Source organism: Oryzias melastigma, unplaced genomic scaffold, assembly GCF_002922805.2.
Source record: "Oryzias melastigma strain HK-1 unplaced genomic scaffold, ASM292280v2 sc00240, whole genome shotgun sequence".
Taxonomy (NCBI): domain Eukaryota; kingdom Metazoa; phylum Chordata; class Actinopteri; order Beloniformes; family Adrianichthyidae; genus Oryzias; species Oryzias melastigma.
This window is the reverse complement of record NW_023416887.1, coordinates 22,865-44,589: the sequence shown is the minus strand read 5'-3', so window position 1 is coordinate 44,589 and position 21,725 is coordinate 22,865. Positions and strand designations below refer to the sequence as shown.

The window sequence follows — 21,725 nt, the reverse complement described above, 5'->3', positions numbered from 1 at the left end:
GTTGCTGTGAGCAATAGTATGACTGAGTAATAACTGTTTATTTCTCTATAGAAGTTTATGGTATTTTGGCTTTCTGGGACCAGCAGGTACTTCCTGTTTGGAACATGAATGATCAAAAATGATCAAAAACAACAATGATTTTTATCCTTTTTATGCTGTTTATGTTTGAACTTAACCAGAAGTTTGACCACAAAAAAAAAAAAAAAGTTTAAAACGACAAACTAAATTTCTTACTTTCTGAATCTTTGTGTTTAATCAGTTTTGTTGTGGGCCCACTGATCTCCTGTCCTTAATAAAGGTGTAAATGATGAGGATTTTATACAAATAATTTCAATTTTCTTCTATCCAGTTAATAGACATACACTTAGCAATCTTCTTCTTTTCCTTTGGGCTTTTCCCTTCAGGGGTCGCCACAGCGAATCAGTTTCCTCCATCTAAGCCTGTCTTCAGCATCCTCCACTCTAACACCAGCCACCTTCATGTCTTCATTCACTGCATCCATAAACCTCCTCTTTGGTCTTCCTCTAGACCTCTTTCCTGCAGCTCTAGACTCAGCATCCTTCTACCAATATATTCACTGTCTCTCCTCTGAACATGTCCAAACCATCTCAGTCTGGCCTCTCTGACTTTACACATAGCAATAAACATATTAAAAAGTAAGAATCGAGGTTCGATTTGTGAATCGTTGAGCTGGTTGAATTGAATTGGATCGCCACCTAAGCAACGATCCACAGCCCTATAGTAGTTAGTTTCAAGCTGTTGTATTTTAAAGTTATGCGTGTGTAAATAGTATTTTGTATTTTTTTTAATTCATAATTTTTGTACTTATGCACATAATATATTGTGTGAGTTACAAATGAAGAATTACGCACACACAAATTGGGGTGATACTATGTTTTCTCCATAGTATATTGTTCTCTATGGGTGATGTCACACTCACTCTGTCCATTTCTCTTATACAGTCAATGAGACACACATGGTGGAGCTTTGAACACTGAGTCTTTGGTTTGACCTGATCATGGCTTCAAACTTAGGATTTCCCAGTCTCTAGGCAGCCACTCTACCTTCAAGTAAAAAGATTTATTTTGTCATGAAAGTGTTTATTTGATTCTGTTTTAACTGACAGAAATGAAGCAAAGCAAACTGGTTTATCCATTTGTCCAGTCCTGTTTCCGTGCTCAGCAGCAGGGACCACCACCAGCAGCTGTCAGCTCCGGAGCGGATCAGGATTCGGTTTCTCATCCATGTGTTTGCTTGTGTCTCCTTTCAGTGTCATCAGAGCCGCTCCACATCTACTTCTTGCAGAACTCGCAGAGCTGCTGGCGCTGTCTGTTCAGTTTGGAGGCGTTCAACATCGAGCAGAAAGTTCGAGTCAGGCTCTGTCTCCATGACAACATACAGCTCCAGCTGGTCAGCACGGAGAGCAGTCACAGTCACCAGGTACTTCTCCGCCCATGACTTCCAGACAGTAGATCTTCTTTCTCGATTCTGGAGTTTAATCTGGTGAAAGCAGCAAATCTGAAAGTTTTCTGCAGGAGTTGGACTTGAAGGTACCAGCAGGCATAGACATGATCAGAAGGTTCAGGAAGGATCAGGAGGGATCAGGAGGGATCAGGAGGGGAGCCATCTGAAAACATTCCACTCCCGCTTTCATTGGAAGTTTACTCTGCACAGTTCTTTGTGTATGTTTTTGGATTTCTGCTGGATGTGGCGGTTCATACTTTCTACTATTTTTGTGCACACTCCATCCTGAGCTGAAACTCAAATGTAACTTTTAGACAGAGAGAGCCTTTGCAGGGCTCTAGACTAGATGTTTGCTCTGGTTGCACCGCCTAACTTTTTTTCGAAGGTGCACCAGCACAAAAGTATGCGACTTTTGGAGTCCATTCCTCCAAGGCCAGATCGTATGAAGAGTATTATGGTCAACACCTTTGAGAATAAGGTTACAGAAGAATAGAGATAAATGTCCAGCAGTAAAGAGCTTAAGGATCTGTAGCTGGAAGGAGCCAGCAGGGGGGGCTGTAGGCTGCTGGATCCCACACTGTCCATTAGGGGGCGGGGCATGTAGAGGAAAAGACTAACCTGTGCTCCTCCTCTTTTTGCTTTTCCTTTCTGCAGCTCTCGGACCTGCCCACAGACTTCAGCGTCCTTCCTCTTGGTCATGACCTCCTCTACCGGCCCTCCTCTCCTTACTCCTCCCTCTGTGACCCCCTGAGACCTCCCTCCCCCTGCCCTTTCCCCCCCATATCCACTCTCACCTCCTCTACACCTCCACCTCCCAATTTCTGCTCTGTGTCCGCGTACATCTCCTCCTCACCCCCCTACAGAGGTGTCACCTCCCCGCCCCCCTCCTGCTCCTCCACTCTGAGGAGTCCTGTGTGGAAGGAGAGAGGTGAAGATGAGGAGAGGCGGAGGAGGAGGCTGGAGGAGGTGGAGGAGCGGCAGCAGGGCGAAGGGGAAAGCGCCTCAGAAACCTCTGAGAGCGTGGGGGGCCTCCTGCTCAGCCCCCTCCACCTTGACATGAAACATCACGATGAGGAAGGGGAGGAGAGTGAGGAGGAGGACAGAGGAGGGGCTGGGGAGTTCGCCTTCACCTGCAGACCAGAAGGTCAGTGTAAAGACAGGAGGAGCGTGACCTCCTGCAGCTCTGACGGTAGCAGCAGGAGAGGGGAGGGACCAGGTTCCCCGTGAGATTGGCTCCTCGTGGTCCGGCCCGTTTAGGAGTCAGAACTGTCCCAGGTCCATGAAACAGTTGTTTGTCCTCCATCTTCTTCTCCTCTTTATGGAGGAGTTTAAGAGCATGTTAGACCTCTTCCTTCAGAGGTAACCAGCAGGGCTGAGATGATTAGTTGACTAATCAACGACTGAAATAGTTGACGACTAATTTAGTAGTTGATTTGTCGTTATATGGAGTCTGATTGAAAGTTATAATGGCTTTATTCTAGGTTTTTTAAAACTATTTTGGCATTTATTAAGTTTTTTCAGGCTATTTTTGGAGTTTAGCTAATATTTCTGCAACATGCTAACTATTTGAGTAATTTAGGCTTTTTGGGGGTTTTTTGTGTCTATTTTGGAGTCCAGCTAATATTTTAGCTGGCTATTAAGCGTTTTCAGCTATCAGCACTATCATCTTCAGCAGCCAAACTCAGCTTACAGCATTCACACTAGCATTATCACAGGTGATGCTATATATCTAGTTTCTAGTTAATTTAAAGATGTGTGTTGTACATCTAGTTTGCCCATAACCCGATTGGTCGACTAATCTAAAAAAATAACCAGTGATTGGTCAACTTTGAAAATAGTCATTTGTGGCAGCACTGGTAACCAGCACAAAGATGGTTCTGCACGGAGCTCTCCTCTTTCAAAACAGGAGCAAATATAAAACTGACTGTAGCTTCTTTAGAGGAGACTGAGACCTCAGAGAGAAACCTGGAGTCACAACAGCTCTAAGGACAGATGCTGTCAGGTTCACTGCAGCAGGAGCAAGTTTCTGCTAAAATAACTCACACACCCACTCCACTGAAAACTGTGTTTTTCACATGTTCTTGTAGCATTTTTTATGATAAAGGAAATGTATTAACAAAATTAAGCAAAAAATTCAGTTTCTGAGTAAGGAAAATCTGAATCAATCTAAGCTTAACAGATCAATAATTGTTCCATGATAAAAGTAGAGATCGATCTAATGCAGGGATGTCAACCTCAATCGCACAGGGGGCCAAAATCCAAACACACCTTAGGTCGCAGGTCGAACAGGACAAACATTCATTGATCACACTAAAATAACATTCTTGAAACTTTAAAACAGTAACTTTAACCATAAATACAAATTAGATAGATGGATAGATGGGAAGGAAGGAAGGAAGGAAGGAAGGAAGGAAGGAAGGAAGGAAGGAAGGAAGGAAGGAAGGAAGGAAAGAAGGAAGGAAGGAAGGAAGGAAGAATTTGATGACTACAGGGAACGTTTCTTCATTCCTTTCCATGAACAGGTTTTCTCTTTTTACATTGTTTTGTTGCATTCACACGTTCTGCAGACGTGGCTCACAAACAAGATACAATGGCTGAGTAAGAGTGATTACATTAAGATTCAAAATGTCAGATCTGAGTTGGATTGGATTGTGAGTTCTGAACCCGACAGACCAGATGTGTCCTGATCCCAGCACATGGGATTCCAGGAGAACATCAACTCTCTGACAGTCAGGACTTGGGGTGAGGGTTCAGCTGGTTGAAGGTGTGATGTCTGCATGGTTGGAGCTGCTGAAAGCAGCTGAATTGTTAGTAAAGTAAAAGTGTTCTCTCAGACTGAGACTAGTTAACTGACCTGTTGCATCTGCTGTGTTTCAGTTCTGCGCCGCTCACTCTCTGAGGGTTCCCTGCTGCAGGAACCTCGATCGCCCCGCTTCCTGTCCGACAGCACCATCCACCGCCTCACCCGCCCCACTCCCTTTGAGGCTGACCCCCCTTCCGGCTCTACCCCGTGCCTCCCCTCCCCAGAAACCCTGAGGAAGCACCTGACCAGTGAGGAGGCGTCTCTGATCCACATCCTGGCCTTGCTCGATGGTCTGAAGGTAAAGAGCACACCTTTCTGGCTCTCCATCTCTGCCCTCAAGCAGCTGCATGTTGGAGACGTCTGCACAGTTCAGGCTTTCAGAGAAAAGTTTTTCAAGTTTGGTAGGACTCTTCTTCACGTACGGGTGGAGTCTAACAGCTGTGGTTTTGTTTGTTCAGGGCGAAGCGTCTGGAGCTGGTCAGCTGAGGAGGAACAGGACTAAGAGTTTGTATGTAAACCAGGGGTGTCAAACTTAGTCGCACAAGGGGCCAAAATTCAGAACACACCTTAGGTCACAGGTCGAACAGGATAAACATTTACAGAACACTCTAAAACAGCATTTTCAAAACTTTAAAACCGTAACTTTTTAACATAATTATGAACTAGATATATAGTTCAATATAAAAGAAGATGCTAGAGCTGATAGCGGAAAATGCTGAAGTTGTTAGCCAGATAAAATATTAGCTTAATGCTAAATCACCCTAAAAAACTTAGGTTAAGCCAAAACAGCTAGCATGTAGCTGAAATATTAGGTAAACTCCAAAATAGTCTAAAAAATATTTCTAAATACCAAAATACTCCAAAAAGCTAGCAGAATGCCAGTTTTTAAAACTTTAAAACTGTAAATTTTTAACATAATTATGAACTGGATAAATAGCATCACCTGTGAGAATGCTAATGTGAATGCTGTAAGCTGAATTTGGCTGCTGAAGATGCTGAAATTGATAGCTGAAAATGCATAAGTTGATAGCCAGCTAAATTATTAGCTAAATGCTAAACTAACCTAAAAAAGCTTGGGTTGGCCAAAACAGCTAGCATGTAAATATTAGCCTAAAAAAGTTAAAGAGAAAAGCCTAAATTAGCCAAAACAGCTAGCATGTATCTGAAATATTAACTTAACTCCAAAATAGCCTAGAAAATCTTAGTAAATGCCAAAATAGTCAAAAATCTAGCAGAATGACAATTTTTAAAACTTTAAAACTTTAACTTTTTAATATAATTATGAATAATAAAAAAGCAGGAATATTATTCCAGAATAAATCAACTTAAACCTTAAATAACTTTCTATATTTACTCTCCATAAAAATAAATTTTGTCAAAATTACTCAAGTTAGAAATGAGTGTAAGATAACATTGGGTCATTAATAACAATAAAATGAAATGATCTGGAGGGCCGGATATGATTACCCGGAGGGCCGGATCCGGCCCCTGAGACTAGATTCTGAGACTTGTTTATATGTGATTTAAACAAATAAACACCATGGATGTTATTTTTTTTCCATTTTCTATAATTTATCTTCTCAAAACTCCACAGGGCTGCCGACGTCCTAAGTCGCTTTGCTTTTCTGCGAAGATGGAAAAACGGTGCAGGTATCCATGGAAACAGCTTGGAGAAGGCTTTAAGAAACAACAGGTCAGAAAAACGAAGATTTCACCACGTTCTGATCCTCAAGCTAAAGGCGGCAAAAGCAAAATATGTTTGAGATTGAATCAGATTCTGCTGCTTTACAGGCCGTCTTCAGCGGAGGTGCGGAGGTGGGCGGACAGCCTGGAGGCCCTGCTGACCAATCAGTGTAAGGAACAGCCCTTCGTCAGTGCAGAATGAATAATCAGGAAGGGGGAGGAGCATGTGAGAGTCAGTCCCCGCCCTTGACCTTTTGCTCTGTCGTGTCCTCATTGGTCAGATGGCCTGGCGGTATTTCGTCACTTCCTGAGGTCAGAGTTCAGTGAGGAGAACTTGGACTTCTGGTTGGCCGTAGAGAGATTCAAGAGTACACGCCCCTTCAGTAAAATGGCTGCCCGAGCCGTGAAAATCCAGGAGGAGTTTATCTCTGCGAATGCAGCGCGACAGGTAAGCCGTTTGGCACCACAACTGTCCCACGCCTGCTCACGTGACTCAACCATGCTCTGCGTTCAGGTCAATGTGGATGCGTCTGTCCGGGAAATGACCAATCAGAGCCTGCGGCTGGGTGTCAACCCCTCCTCCTTCCAGCTGGCCCAGGATCAGATCTTCAGTCTGATGGAGACTGACAGCTACCCTCGCTTCCTCAAGTCCCGCCTTTACGCCCAGCTGGCCGACCACAACACAAAGATGGCTGGAAAACCAGAGAGTCAGAGCAGATGCGTCAGCCTGGCGTGATCCGAATCGGACTGACCAGAGGAATAGGCGTCTGCTGAGGACACGAACATCTACCCAGATGCATGATGGATCCACTTTTTATCACAGAAACGGAGGTTTTTGCTCAGATCCTCCATGTCTTTCTAACGTTTTTACTTATGTATTTACACACTACATTAGGTTCCTTAGAGTAATTAACTCAATGCCAATCATGTCCCACTAAGTTGGTTGTTTAATGTGTATTTGAGCTGTAATCTTTTAAAGTGTGTCTGCTTTGGTGAATTTAACCCGATAAAGGTTCAGGTTCTGGTCTCTTCAGGCGTGCAGGAACCCGAGCATGTTACGGATCTGATGAGACCGTCTGTTGGATGTCACAGATCGAGGGATTCTAAATGAGGACATGTGCTGTTAATGAGTTCATCTCACAGGTTTCCCATCATGCTCGGCTGCACGGACCACTGGGACTGCATGGTCAGCTGAATGCGGTAAACAACCTCAAACATGAGGCTCTCTTCTTTAGCTGGGATCCATCAGGAATGAGGAGCAGACCTGAAAATGTGATGTCTGAGAGATGCTAACAGTTAACTGGAGCTAATGTTGTCATGTTAGACTGTGGTCTGGATGTTAGCACGATAGAAGCTTAGATTACCTAAACTTCCTGTCCAGGTCAGACTGTTTTGAAATAAAAGAATAAAAATGGGACGGACATGCTGTTCTTGTCTGTGGTTTAACAGCTGACGAGACTTTTTGTTCTCAGTCAAATGCCAGTTTTCAGACTCATGACGTGCTAATAAACTTGTTGTTTAACTCTGTGTTAGATAAACCTAAGCTGACTGCTCTACAGTGTGTGGTGTTTCTTTTCTTGAGAACTTACCGTGAGTGAGAAATGTAATCCAGGATTGTGTCACAGCGCACTGAAAAGGATGCATGTTCAAGTATATCGATTGATTGATTGATGTTCAACCAACACGCAGTTTGTTCGTAGAGCCTGAAAGCTGATTTCGTGAGAACGCAGCTTTCCAGGCGTTTACAAAGACTTTATTGAAAACAGCTGCTTGAACGCCAGATGCAGAGGCCAGTATGAACGTAGATTTAGGCAAATCTTTGGACTGGTCTGATGGAGTCATGTGACTGTGGGGTCCTCCACCTCTGACTATAAACAGTTAATAGGACATGACTGTTAATTACTTTATTAAATACCTCACCAGGACTTCCAATAGCCTCCACTGTCTACTGTTGACCCAGTGATGTTGACATGAACAGTTGTATGTCATGTGTCAAAGCCGAGGCCCGGGGGCCGGATCTGGCCCTCCGGGTAATTCTATCCGGCCCTCCAGATCATTTTATTTTATTGTTATTAATGACCTGATGTTATCTTGCGCTCATTTTTTAATGTTTAATTTTGACAAAATATATTTTAATGGAGAGTAAAATATTGAAAGTTATTTAAGGTTTAATTTAATTTATTCTGGAATAATATTCCTGCCTTTTTATTCATAATTATGTTAAAAAGTTACAGTTTTAAAGTTTTGAAAATTGGCATTCTGCTAGCTATTTGGATTATTTTGACATGTACTAAGATTTTTTAGGCTATTTTGGAGTTTAGCTAACACTTCAGCTACATGCTAGCTGTTTTGCTAATTTAGGATTTTTCCGTTTTTTTTTTTTTTTTTTTGGCTGTTTTGAATTTGCTACATGCTAGCTGTTTTGGCTAACCCAAGTTTTTTAAAAAGACTAATTTGGCATTTAGCTAATATTTTAGCTGGTTATCAGCTTCAGTGTTTTCAGCTATCAGTTATAGCATCTTCAGCAGCCAAATTCAGCTTCTGAATTCACACTATTATTATCACAGGTAATGATATATATCTAGTTCATAATTATGTTAAAAAGTTACAGTTTTAAAGTTTTTAAAATGTAGTGTTAGTGTTCAATAAATGTTTATCCTGTTCGACCTGCGACTTAAGGTGTATTTTAGATTTTGGCCCCCTGTGTGATTGAGTTTGACTTCCTGTTGAATGTTGAAATCCTCGTCTCTGAATGTGTGCTTGTCTCTGCTCCTTCCCGTCTGTGTCGCTCTGCTGCCTCCAGGTATTGATCTGCTTCCCTGAGCGCTGTGACCTGAAAGAGTGCGTGAAATGGACTGGAAAAAACAAAGCCCCAGTGTTTGTTGATGCAGCCAACACAGTAGATGTCCTCTGAAGGTGGATGTGTGAGAGGAAAAGGCCCATTTTACTCATTGTGTGATTGCTTAGTAAGCATTCACACTATAGTGATTCTCCTGCTCCTTTCTGTACAGTTTTCAGCACGTATAAACTCAATCACACTTCAGTGATTTCAGCAATCTTGATATCAAAACGTTCAGTTCGTTCAGGACATTACTGCATGTATTTTAGGTATTTATAAACTTTATAGTTTGTGAAATATTGAGCAAAATATGCCCCGTAGGAATTGAATGATACAATCTTCAAATGTCAAAATTTTAAGTAGATTAGCAAAAAGACTTAAAATATATTCATGGGCTATTTTAATATTTTATAGTATTTTTTTATTGGAGTTTATTTAATATTTTAGCAACATGCTAACACTTTTGGCTAATTTGTTGTCTACTGAGGTTTTTAAAGACTAATTTAGAGTTTAACTACATTTTTTTTAGATATTATCTAAATTAAAAAAAAAACCTTTTCATGTGAGTTCCTTTCAAAAAAAAGACACCCTGTCTCATAAAACTATCTCAATGCAGCAGAAGTAGTAGTAGTGTAATGTCAGCAGTGATTAATTTAAAAATAGTTAATCTCACTGTTGTTGGTGCATCTCCACCAGAAATCTAAATCCAACAAACCAAAATGAAATCTGAGCTATAAGTGACCCCCAACCACATTTTTCAAACACACCTAAATTAATTTGTTTCTTTTCAAAAATAGAACATCTACCTTACAATCCAGTCCAATTTAATTCTGGTTGTGCTTATTAACATGTATGGATTTTTAGTACAGGATGGGACGCACAAACGTGTAAAATGTTGTTCAACTTGAGATACACACTGTCCTTCAGCTGTTTATAAATTAATTATTTTACCTTTTTTTCCCCCTTTAGTACTTTCTCACTTCTTACTTTAGGTTACTTTTTACCATTTAGAATTTTCTTTATTTTTCTCGAACAAAAGAGCCACATGTGGCTGCAGAGCTGTAGGTTGCAGAGCGCTGCATTAGACACTAGATGCCACCATTGAGCGTTGGGACTTGTGAAGCCACCACGGATTATGTTGTTCTCTGGAAGAACAATCGGTCCCTCTGCAGTAGTTTGGGAGATTTCCTAATTCAGAGGTCGACTGGTGACAGAGCTGTTTTTGTAAGCTCCTCAGAGGGAGGACTTAGATTACTACAATAAAGTAACAAGAACAAAGACCTGAGTAGTTTTGTCTCGTTACGTTCAAACTGAGTTATTAGGAATTAGTTTGGCTTTCACTTTTTACAGAGGAGTCTTGCAACATTTTTTAAACTTCATTTTCATTTTAATTCAATAAAAGGAAAATCATGAAATACAACCTGGAGTTGTAAACTCAAACAAGATGAAAAAAAAAATGAAAAGGAGAAAGAAAAAACAAAAACATATATTGTCTGCCCCTTTTAACAAATCAATCAGTAAACAAGAAAAACAGCATTCTGCCGATTTAGGATACAGTAGCAGAAGATAGAAAGAGGAAAAAATGTGCAATTACAAACTTCAACCAGTGTGAAATGAACACTGTACCTCAGGGATGAGTAGTTTTTATTTATACTAGATATATTTTAGTCATTGATTAGACTATTTTTAATATAGTTTTTAAAACTTGTGATTGTCGTTGCGTTTTTAATTTCTCTGCTCAATATATTCCATTTATTGACTCCATAGTTACTGATATCCATCGCTCCTTAGAAGTATTCCATCTTTTTGTTTAATAAATATTTCATACCATTTTAAATTAGATTTGCTTTTTCTTTTTGTGTATCTTTTCATTAAATTAGGAGGAAAGCCTTTCATATTTACTCTATACATACATTTTAAAATGTTCAAGTTTACAAGTTCATAACATTTTAATAATTTTATAAATATTGGATCAGACGGGTCCCTATAATTACTTTTTGTGGTAATTCTTATTACTTTTTCATAATATGTAAATTGGATGAGTATATGTTTTATAAGTTGTACCCCAAATTTCTCTACAATACTTCAGGTAATCAAGGAATGATATAATAATGTCATAGGCCGCTCGGTGGGGATTGAGCCACAGGACAAAAAGATCTTTAAAAAAGGATGTTTTATTTTACCCAACACAAAAAAGCATGGGCCTGAATTAAAATGGGGTCAATTGAACAAAATGTAACTTGGAGAATCAAGAACAAAAGTTTAAACCGACAGAACCAAAACTGACCATCTGACAGGAGACATGAGGGAGGTTTATGATGGCTGATCAGACCAATGACACAAGAGGGAGGGAGACATAAATACAAACATTCAAAACCTAAATATTAACTAAAAAAGAAATGACTAGTAATTTAGAGCTTTAAACAAACAAAACTAAACTTATACTTCATAACAAGTTCAACATGCAGTCCCCACTGTGGGAAAAATAAAGGTTTTCTTAATCTTAATGTTTTAACAAAAGAAAAGAATAGTCCAACTAAAGAATAAACTTTGTTTCCCCTCCATCTTCCAATGGGAGAGTCCAGGAAGTTGTTCAGCTCCTCCCTCCTCCACATCAGAAACTTTTCCAGCTCCTCCCCCTTCCACGGCATCAGGCCTCAGAACACTCAAAGGAATATAATTACTCAAACAATCAGAACAAAATTAACTAACCTGGTAACCTGCATTCCTCCCCTGCCATGACCTTCACCACAAATTCAACGCCTTGGTGACTCTCTCTTCTCTCAGACCCCCCCTCGACTGTGCCTTAGAGCGCTGTGCTATCGCGCACAGCTGCCACCTGGCTGGACGTGTTGGGAGTCAGTTTGTGGACCTTTTTGTCTTGTGAAATTATATGTGCTTCAATGTCGATGTATTTTTGCTTGTACTTTTAACTCATGCCGCCCTCGTGCGACACGGGCTGAAGATACTTGATTTTTGACATCCTTCCTTTCCTGTACCCTCATGTGTCTTTTTCGGGCGATAAGCGCTGTAGTAACAGCTGCTGCCCACCACCACCTAATTTCCCCCCCCTGGGATTAATAAAGTATAATTGATTGATTGATTGATTGATTGACTAAATGTGTGCACAGGTCATTAAATTAATTCTGTTATGTGATGTGTAAAGTAAAACAAGTTTATGCACCAATATTCTGCAAAGAAATTAAGGAATATAAAAAATGAACTTAACTTAAATGTGGGGCAGATTATTGTATAGATTATAGTCTAATAACCATTTTACTTTGAGTAGTACTGCAATTGCTTTTGCTATTGTTGACTTGTGATTTCCAAGTTAGCTTTACATCTATAATAACTACTAAAGATTTGACTTATTTAGCTCTTTCCATATTAATGTCATCTATGTTTAATTTAACTTTACCATTTGTATTTATATTAATAAATATAAAATCCAATTTATGAACATTTAACAAAAGTTTATTTCTGTTAAACCACAATTTAGTGTACCACCTCTATCATATGTTCAATATTGTCTCCTGTATATTAAAAGGTTGTGTCATCTGCAAATTAAATAGAATTTAATATTTTGGATATTGAGTTCAAATCATTTATACAGATTATAAATAATTTAGGGCCAAGTAATGACTGACTCTTGAGGTACACAACAAGTGATACTGCATACATTTGATTTAATGTTGTTTATTTGTACATATTGTTGTTGAACTTTTATCCTTGGGAAGGCCAGTCCTTTGATAGAGTATTTGCTAAGTTTTTCAAGGAGAACTTTGTGATTTATTGTGTCAAATTCTTTCTTGAGATCTATGAAGATACTAATGAGATGGTTCTTTTTGTCAATTGCGTCCAATATTTTTTCAGTCAATTCTATTGGTGTCATTGCTGTTAAATATTTTGAATGAAACCATACTTATATGTAGCCTAGCTATATATAATTTAACATTACTCTGACGAGTAGGTAAAAATACTCTGAAAGAACAGAATACTTCAGTTTGCAGATATCATCTCCACCTCAGAATGCTGTTTAGGCTGCAGTCTTTTCTGCGTCTGCCTTTAAGCGAGGCAGAATAACTGTTAACCCTTAAACACCTGAGGCGTCGTCGGTGACGCTTGAACATACATACTGTAACTTTTCAGTCCTTACCATGATAATTCCAGTAGATTCTGTAGTGAAAAGCGGCTCGATGAGCCGCTTTTCACTACAGAATCTACTGGAATTATCAAATTATCATGTTAACGGTTGAAAGGTTTCAGTAAATCAAAGATAATAAACACTGGAGCTCCAGTCTTAAAGAGTTCAAGGTTATTCTGATTGATGCTTGTTATCTACCAAAAGTCACACACAAAAAAAACCACTCAGATCAGTGTTTTATTGGACAGAGAGACAACATCTGAGTTGGTCAGAGCAGCTGGGGTGGTGGGGCATGGGGGGAGGGGTCCGCGCTCTACCCGGCCAGAATGTGTTTGACAAACTCGGTGTAGTTGATGTGCCCGTTTGCGTCCTCCTGTCCTGCCATCAAGCGGTCCACCTCGTCCTCCGTCATCTTCTCTCCGAGAGTAGCAAGGACGTGGCGTAGCTCCGCCCCCATCACCGTGCCATTGCCTTCCTTGTCAAAGACCCTGAGGCCCTCCACAAAGTCCTCAAAGTTGCCCTGCTCCTTGGAGCGTGCCACATGCTGCAGCATGGGCAGGAAGTTGTCAAAGTCCAGCAGCTTGATGTTCAGCTCCTCAGCCTTTGGCCGGCCCAGCAGCTTCAGCACCTCGTTGTTGGTGGGGTTGTGTCCCAGAGCGCGCATGACATCACCGCACTGAGCATAGGTGATCTTCATCTCCCCTGTGGGAGTCTGATCAAAAAGAGAGAAGGCATCTTTGAACTCCTCGACCTGGTCTGGGGTGAACTCCACCACAATGCTCTTCAGGTCCACCTCCGGTGGCTTGGGCTCCGGCTCTGCGGGCTTGGGAGGAGGTGGAGGCTCTTCTTTCTTCGCCTCCACTTTCTTGACCTCTGTCTTCTTTGGTTCAACTTTCTTTGGAGCCATGCTGCGTCAAGAATGGAGGGCACTTACTGCTTGGTCTTTTGCTGTTTGGCTTTTATTGATGCCAGGAGGTGGGGGAGTGAGGCAGAGACAAATGAAGCTGAGGGGAGTCGCTGAGAGGAGCGACGTGTTGACCAAAGATGGAAGAAGCCTGGAATAGAAACACTCTGAAGATAAGAACCAGGCGATCATGAGTGGACGTGTCTGGCTCAACCATCCCAACAGTCATTTAAGAAGCCTGACCCCACAATCAGTCCAAAAGTCAAAGAATGTCCCCTCGCCTCACCACGTATCTTAGAATTAGGCAAAAAACACACAGTGGCGTAGAGGTGCTGGATAATTCCTGATGCTGCACTCAGAAGCCAGCTTTTAAAAGTATTTTCTGTAAGGATAAATTAATCCTAGTCCCACAAAACTTCACTCAATTCTATGATGGTGTGGTTGTACTTAAGGAAATGACTGATGAAGTCACCTGGATTAACCATAAAACGTCTTGAGTCCAGATGCTGCAACTCAACGTCTAGATCAGGAGTCTACAACCTGTGGCTCCACAGCAACATGTGGCTCTTTTATCCCTTTATTGCGGCTCATTTGCTTTAATGAAGAGTGCAAACGATTAATTACATAATAGATTAGTTATTAAAGGATTGTTATTTCTGCTTAGATTTTTAAAAGGTCAAACTAATAAGCAAAACAGTTTTTTTACTGGCAGAAATTATGTAGAAAAAATGTTTTAATTTATAGTTAGTCAAATAAAAGTCTCCAAACAATCTTTTATTTTGGTAAATTACACTAAAGGGGTTAAAGTTTTGAACAAATGCAGTTAAAAACAATTGAAAATGATTTAGAGTTAAGTGTTTTGTACCTCACATGTTGGAGAATGATAATGAAAAGCTCAGTTTCTTCTAAATGTTTTGAGGTTTTTTGTTAATAAATAAATTCAACAAAAAGGTTGTCTATATCTGAGAGTTAAAGGGAAAAAATGAATGTGGCAACTCCAATGATAAAAAATATCATGTTTGAACATTTTTTACAGGGCGGGTTTTATTTTGAAAGGAACTAGTGTGTGCTTCACAGAAAATACAAATGCTTTATATACTGTATATATATATATTGTCACGGCTGTGGCCGTATTTGGTTTTATTTTCTTTTTGGTCTTTTGGATTTTTGTCAGAGTGGGACTTCTTTGTGTTTTGTGGATCTTCGTGTGTTTTTCTGTCTTTATTTGTTTCAGGTGTGGCGCTGGAGGCGTGGCTCCCCATTGGTTAAACCTGAAGGAGGGAGCCTTTAAAACCACCATTTGGACCTTCAGCCCACGAGAAGGGAGCTGGGCTGCAACCTGCCTCCACAGCAGCTCAGTGAACTTCTCCACCTGTTTGATTTGTGCGCACTTTGTTTTCTTTGGTATAGTTCCCACTCTGTACTCTGTGTTCTGTGTTTAGTGTTTGTTTATTTAGGTGAAGCTGTAGGGGTGAACTGCCATTTTCTTTAGTAAATGTTTTCTCCTGTTTATGTTAGTCCAGGGAGGTTAGTGTTTGTTGTTCTTCTACAGTTTCCTTTTGCAGGTAAGCTCCCTGGGTTGAGTTAGTTGGGATTTTGTTTGTTATTTTGGCCTTGGTTCACCCTGAAGCCTTTTGCTTCACTTTTAGTTAATGTTGGTGTTGTCTTGTAAATAAATTGTGTTAACTTTTTATGGAGACTTTTGTTGTGTTTTGTTAAACACTTATTTAATTTACCTTTATGTTAGGCCCCATTTAGTCTAGGGGTCCGGGGCCTAACATAAAGGTAAATTAAATAAGTGTTTAACAAAAAACAACAAATGTCTCAATAAAAAAAATATAACTATTTATTTACAAGAACAAAATAACCCAAACAAAATAACTGAAAGTGAAGCAAAAGGCTTCAGGGTGAACCAAGGCCAAAATAACAAAATCCCAACTAACTCAACCCAGGGAGCTTACCTGCAAAAAGAAACTGTAGAAGAACACTAACCTCCCTGGACTAACAGAAACAGGAGAAGATTTACTAGAGAACATGGCGGTTCACCCCTACAGCTTCACTTAACTTAAACACCACTAAACACAGAACACAGAGTGGGACCTAACACAAAACGCCAAAGAAACTAAGTGTGCAAATCAAACAGGTGGAGAAGTTCACTGAGCTGCAGTGGAGACAGGTTGCAGCCCAGCTCCCTTCTCATGATCTGGAGGTCCAAATGGGGCTTTTGAAGGCTCCCCTCCTTCAGGTTGGACCAATGGGGAGCCACGCCTCCAGCACCACACCTGAAACAAATCAACAGAAAAACACACAAAGATCCACAAAACACATAGATGTCCCACTCTGACAAAAATCCACAGAACCAAAGAAAATACAAAACCAAATACGGCCACAGCCGTAACAATATATATATATACACACACAATTTCGGTACTTCAGTAACAAAATAAAGCTTACATCTTCCCAAATCAATACATTTTCATTCCTAAGTCAGATACTGACGCATGGTTAAGACCTCCGTGTCACGTGACGTACCATGTCTAAATCAGCCAAAAACAGCTAGCATTACTAAAATGCCGTCAAGTTTAGTAAGTTGATCATAAACCTACTAAACTTGATAGCATTAACTGTTTATGAATACCAAAAGTACAAGCAGTAATGTCCTGAACGAGCTGAACGTTTTGATACCAAGATTACTGAAATCATTTGACATCATTCACACAATGACATTCAGGCGAAATGTCTTCAATTGAATATTTTGAGAACTTTTTTCATTTAATCACGACCTGGATGACTGAGAATCTACACCGACTTCTTTATTTAAATCATGATGAATCAGGAGCAGATGAAAACCTGTCGTTTGAAAAAGCTGCAGTTTGTGAAGCAGAAAACCCAGTTTTCATCAGAGTGGGCCTTCAAGGACCAGTCCATCTTTGTTCATCCGTCCACTTCTGTTCTCAGGGCTCTTCAGTTTATTTCAGTCTGTTTATCTCCTGCAGCAGTCATTGCTGAACATAGTCCCATCAACATTCCTGCTCCTATAAGGACAGAGATTACCCATGATGCTCTTTGCATCCCTCACTGTAGAGAGGTTTGTCTTTCATATATATTTCAACTGTAACCAAGTAAAAAACTTGGAATTTGGATATCAATTCAATATCAACTAATTAGAAGGCTAATTTTGCCAATACCCACACTTTTTTCTTTAAATGTTGTTTTGTAGAATAGTTTTGGAAATACACATGTTTTGTTAATGAAGTATATAATATAATACAGGTGTGGATGTGTTTATTAGCTAACAGTAGGGCTGAGCGATAATGAGCATTCAGTTATTGATCTGGTACCAATCCAATACTGGTCAATATCCCTTGTATCAATACCAATATCGATATTTTCTGTAAATGTGGTGGATCTGACATTAACACTCAAAATCTCAATTGTTTGTAATCGCTGAAAATAGTTTTATGTAAGTTTTCCTTTATTAATGACTTAATAAACATAAAACTGAATTAGGACAATATTTTCAATTAAATAGAAAATTGTTTATTAAAGTGAAAAACTTTGGCTGCACGGTGGCGCAGTGGTTAGCACTCTTGCCTCATACCAAGAAGGCCCCGGTTCAAATCCCAGGTGGAATGTTCTGAAACAGAAACATCAACTGGGACCTTTCTGTGTGGAGTTTGCATGTTCTCCCCGTGCATGCGTGGGTTTTCACCGGGGACTCCGGCTTCCTCCCACCGTCCAAAAACATGCTTCATAGGTTGATTGGTGACTCTAAATTGCCCCTAGGTGTGAATGTGAGAGTGAATGGGTGTGTGATTGAGGCCCTGAGACAGACTGGAGACCTGTCCAGGGTGTACCTCGCCTTCGCCCATCAGTAGCCGGGATAGGCTCCGGCACCCCCGCGACCCCGAAAGGGACAAAGCGGACAAAAGATAAATGAATGAATAAAAATTTGTTTAAATTGAATTAAAAGTGAATAAATGAATCTGAAACAGTCAACAAACCAAAAGAAGAAGGTAGCGGTGAGGCAGTGACTCAGCTCGGTCCTTTTAGTTTATAGAGAAAAGTTTCACACAAGAGTGGAAATATCGATACCTGCAGGTCAGTATCGATCGATACCAACTTGAGATCAATACTATCAATACTTTGGATCGATCCTCCCTGCAAAAGGTAACATCAAAAATATAAAATGTATATTATAATACCGTTAAAAGAAAACAGTAACTAGCGCAAAATGGGAAACAAATGTAACAATAATGTAAGAAACAGCACCGCAAACACCCCCCCCCACACACACACACACAAACATATATATATAAGTGACTAGAAAAAAATGGAAAGAAAGGCAACATTAAAGTGAGTAAAAATACAGACGACACAACGATAAATTCTGCCATTGTGTGCAAATAAGTGGCCCCTGTAACCCTTGTGCTATCTAGACATGTGTACATTAAAAGTGCGGTCATCTGGACCCCACAAGACAGCAAGCTGAACTTTTTTTTAAATGTTTTTTCATCTTCACTGCTGTCCGTGGCAGACACGAAATCCTTTGCACCTTTGTCATGGGAGGGATCAGACATCAAAATAAGGGTGGGGTCGTCTGGACCCCATCAGAGAGCACAAGGGTAACCAAACCCTAATCAACTTTTTTTGTCTGTTGATCTCAATACATGGGGCTTTAAAATTAAATTAAAATAAACGTGTTTAATTCCTGAAAATTTAGTCCAAAAACGTCTGTGTCCTGCCCCTTCAGGTTGAAACGAGGTATTACAGTGGAATTTTGTGATTGGTCAAGCTATTAAAGTTCCACGTCATGATCTGCAGCTCCAGTAATGATAACAGTCATGTTCCCCAAGCCCCTCCCCTCTGACGGGATTTGGGGAGCTGTGGGTGGATTCAGCCTCCAACTTCCCTGTTTGGTTACCCTTTAATGACCATCAACTCTGGACCAGGGAGGTGAGGGGCAATGTGAGAGGAGCTGTGTGAACAGCGCACCACAGCTGACGTTGCCAGATTGGGCAAATTCCCACACAAATTAGGTGGGTTTTTACTTAAATTTGGCAGTGTTTTGCCTAATCTGGCAACGGAGCAGAAAGATAGAAGCCGCGCTTGCATGACTTCCAAACGTATTTTTCTGTTATTTTATCATTGTACTATTCCCTAATTAATCCATATCTCTCTTATTTCATTATTGTTTGTGCAAGTACTGTCCTACTTATCTGAAAAAAATCGTACTTTTACAAAAGGTATTTGTTTGTTTGGCCACAAATTCTTTATATGATGCACTCATCATTGTGTTTTGGGACATTGAAAGTTTGTTTTACATAACTATGCAGTTAGAAACATCAGAGCATTTAAAAACAGGTAATTTCTGATTCCAAAAGTACCTGACAGCATGACCTGGTCCTAACAGCAGCTAAGGAAAAATCTAAATCTATGTACTTGAGTTTTCTCACTGTGACTCTCTGCTGCCTCCTGGTGTCACATTTGTTTTTTGCAGCCCTCCTGCTGCAGCAGAAGTTGGGGTCCACACAAAGATCCCCCAGTGGTCCCCTCAAAGTAATAAAGGTGTGTGTGTGTGTTTGTGAAGCACTGAATGGAAGTGTTCTCTAAGATCATCTGAATGGACTCTAAGAATGCAGGCGTGTGTGTGTGTGTGTGCACGTGGGTGTGCGCGTGTGTTTTGGACACAGGGGAGGAGAGCAGGGTTTTAAGGCCTTCCCTTTGGTTTCCATGGTAACTGTGATGTAAGCCCAGACTGTGAGTTTGGTGGGGGTGCTCTTTCTTTACGCTGTGCGCGCTTCGACCGGCTCATCTGATGAAATTGGGAGACGACAAATAACAGCAGAAAAGACCAAATACAGGAGGAAGAGGAGGAGATAGTGGAGGAAGAGGAGGAATCCATGCATGGGATGAAGACAGAAGTCAAGGAGAAAACTTTAAGGAAAGTTTGGAAACTTTGGATTCTTGGAGTGTCTGTGTTGCTCTCTCCGTGGCAGAGCTGTTGAAGAGGACGGTGCATCTCCATCCTTCACCTCAGACCTGTGGTCCAGCTGTAAGAAGAGAATGAATGTGTGTGTGATGCTCGTCTGATTAACACTTCGGAACAGCCTTTATAAAATGCTTCTTTTCCGTGTTTCCTTTCCCCTTGCAGCCACCAGGGGGCACATAGCCCTGAATGGACCTCTGAGGCAGATGAACTCAGGGACACATTCATCAGCGAGTGAGTGGAGGTCTTTGTGTTGTAAATGTGATTAGCTGCTCCGAGCGGCAGTGTTGTAGTTGACCTACTTCTGCTGTTTGTCAGCCAGTCCTCAGGCTGGTCTCAGCAGTTCAAACTGTGGCTGAGTGATTCATACTTTAAAACCTGCCGTGAGAGTCAAGTGCAGAGCTTCAGAACTATTACAGCGTGTGGATTTAGACCTTCCTCTGATCTCTGCTTCAGTCTAGATAACATCACATTTGCATTCCTCCACCTCTGTGCCAGAGCAGACAGTTTTCTGAGTTCAGATCCAAACAGAAGACATCTGAACATCAACTCCACCCTAAAGCAGGGCCTGACTCGGGCAGACCGGTGCTGGTTCATTTTCTATGTTGGGTCTAGGCATAAATAATGTGCAAGACTAAAATGTTGAATTCTGTTTTTCTGTCTTAGAATCCCTTTTGGGGTCATGGGGTTGCTGGAGCCTATCCCATCTACTGTTGGGTGAAAGCCCGTAATCTCTCTCACTCATATTCATGTGTGCCTGTTCATAACCAGCTCAGTGGCCCTGTGGTAGAGTGTCCGCCCTGAGACTGGAAGGTTGTTAACCCAAATCCAGTCCGAGTCATACCAAAGACTCTACAAATGGGACCTCCCTGCCTGAAACTCGGCATTAAGGGGTTGGTTTGGGGGGTTTCTGAGTGCAGCTGTGTCTGGAGCTCACCCCTCCCCCAGGGGGATGGGTCAAATGCAGAGAACAACTTTCACACAACTTAAACACAAATCCCCCAACTGCACAGGGGAAATATCCTCACCTCACACAAGTTTGAGGTAGAAGTAACAGAAACCCCACAGAAGTTTGACTAAAAACTCTCCCTCTGATCATTGGCAGACAGATTCTGTTCTGGAAGCAGAAATGTTGCAGGGGTACAGCGAAACATCCTCTGTAGTGATGAATGTTTGGGTAGAAAGTTCTTTCTGTTGTGAAACTTATAGGAGGACAAGTTCCAAAAGCTGCAGCATTTTCTTGAAACCATGTAAAGTTGAGGAAATAAAGTCAAAGTTAAAGTCCCACTATTTGTCACGCACCTAGGTGTGTGAAATTTGTTCTCCGCATTTGACCCATCCCTGGGGGAGCGGTGAGCTGCAGACACAGCCGCGCTCGGGAACCATTTGGTGGTTTAATCCCCCAGTCCAACTCCTTAGTCCTGAGTGTCAAGCAGGGAGGTGCTAGGTCCCATTTTTAGAGTCTTTGGTATGACTCAGCCAGGATTTGAACCCACGACCTTCCAATCTCAGGGTGGAAACTCTACCAAAAGGGCACTGAGCAAGAAATTAATCCTTTGCTGATTTTGTAGGTTTGCCCACCTAAACAATAAAGGGTGACCAAACAGGGAAGTTGGAGACTGACTCCGCCCACAGCCAAAATTTGAAAATCCTGTCAGAGGGGTGGGGCTTGAGAACAGGAATGTTATCATTACTGGGGCTGCAGATCATGACATGTGACTTTTGAAACTTACATGGATTGACCAATCACTAAATTCAACTCACTAAATTCAACTGTAATACCCCATTTCAACCTGTAGGGGGCAGCACACAGACAGTTTTTGACTATATAGTTTCAAGAATTCATTCATTCATTCATTCATCCATCTTCTTGACCGCTTCTTCCCTTTCGGGGTCGCG

The 21,725-nt window shown here is 41.0% G+C and overlaps 3 protein-coding genes across 6 annotated transcripts in view; 2 read left to right on the top strand and 1 right to left on the bottom strand.

The window, feature by feature from the left end:
* Positions 1-7,507, top strand: part of LOC112141391 (regulator of G-protein signaling 3) — a 39,682-nt gene extending 32,175 nt beyond the window's left edge. For all 4 annotated transcript variants that reach the window (XM_024264521.2, XM_024264520.2, XM_036210781.1 and 1 more), the window contains exons 20-27: positions 1,271-1,440; positions 2,119-2,608; positions 4,342-4,565; positions 4,726-4,775; positions 5,862-5,960; positions 6,059-6,120; positions 6,232-6,398; positions 6,465-7,507. In XM_024264521.2, coding sequence (XP_024120289.1) covers positions 1,271-1,440; positions 2,119-2,608; positions 4,342-4,565; positions 4,726-4,775; positions 5,862-5,960; positions 6,059-6,120; positions 6,232-6,398; positions 6,465-6,686 — 1,484 coding nt within the window. In that variant the 3' untranslated portion in view covers positions 6,687-7,507. The remainder of the gene's footprint in view (positions 1-1,270; positions 1,441-2,118; positions 2,609-4,341; positions 4,566-4,725; positions 4,776-5,861; positions 5,961-6,058; positions 6,121-6,231; positions 6,399-6,464) is intronic.
* Positions 7,508-13,151: 5,644 nt separating this feature from the next.
* Positions 13,152-14,054, bottom strand: cmlc1 (cardiac myosin light chain-1). The gene has a single exon (XM_024264524.2). It carries the CDS (start codon positions 13,838-13,840, stop codon positions 13,247-13,249), a length of 594 nt encoding a protein of 197 aa, XP_024120292.1. The 5' UTR covers positions 13,841-14,054; the 3' UTR covers positions 13,152-13,246.
* A 5,556-nt stretch (positions 14,055-19,610) lies between these two features.
* The window catches only part of gpsm1a (G protein signaling modulator 1a), a 7,232-nt gene continuing 5,117 nt past the window's right edge, over positions 19,611-21,725 (top strand). Inside the window, exons 1-2 of the mRNA XM_024264519.1 lie at positions 19,611-19,892; positions 19,992-20,060. The gene's annotated coding sequence lies outside the window, so the exon portion shown is untranslated. The remainder of the gene's footprint in view (positions 19,893-19,991; positions 20,061-21,725) is intronic.

Bases quoted from the DNA above. Each gene is read 5' to 3' on its own strand.
- cmlc1 (XM_024264524.2), bottom strand. From the start codon at position 13,840: ATGGCTCCAAAGAAAGTTGAACCAAAGAAGACAGAGGTCAAGAAAGTG.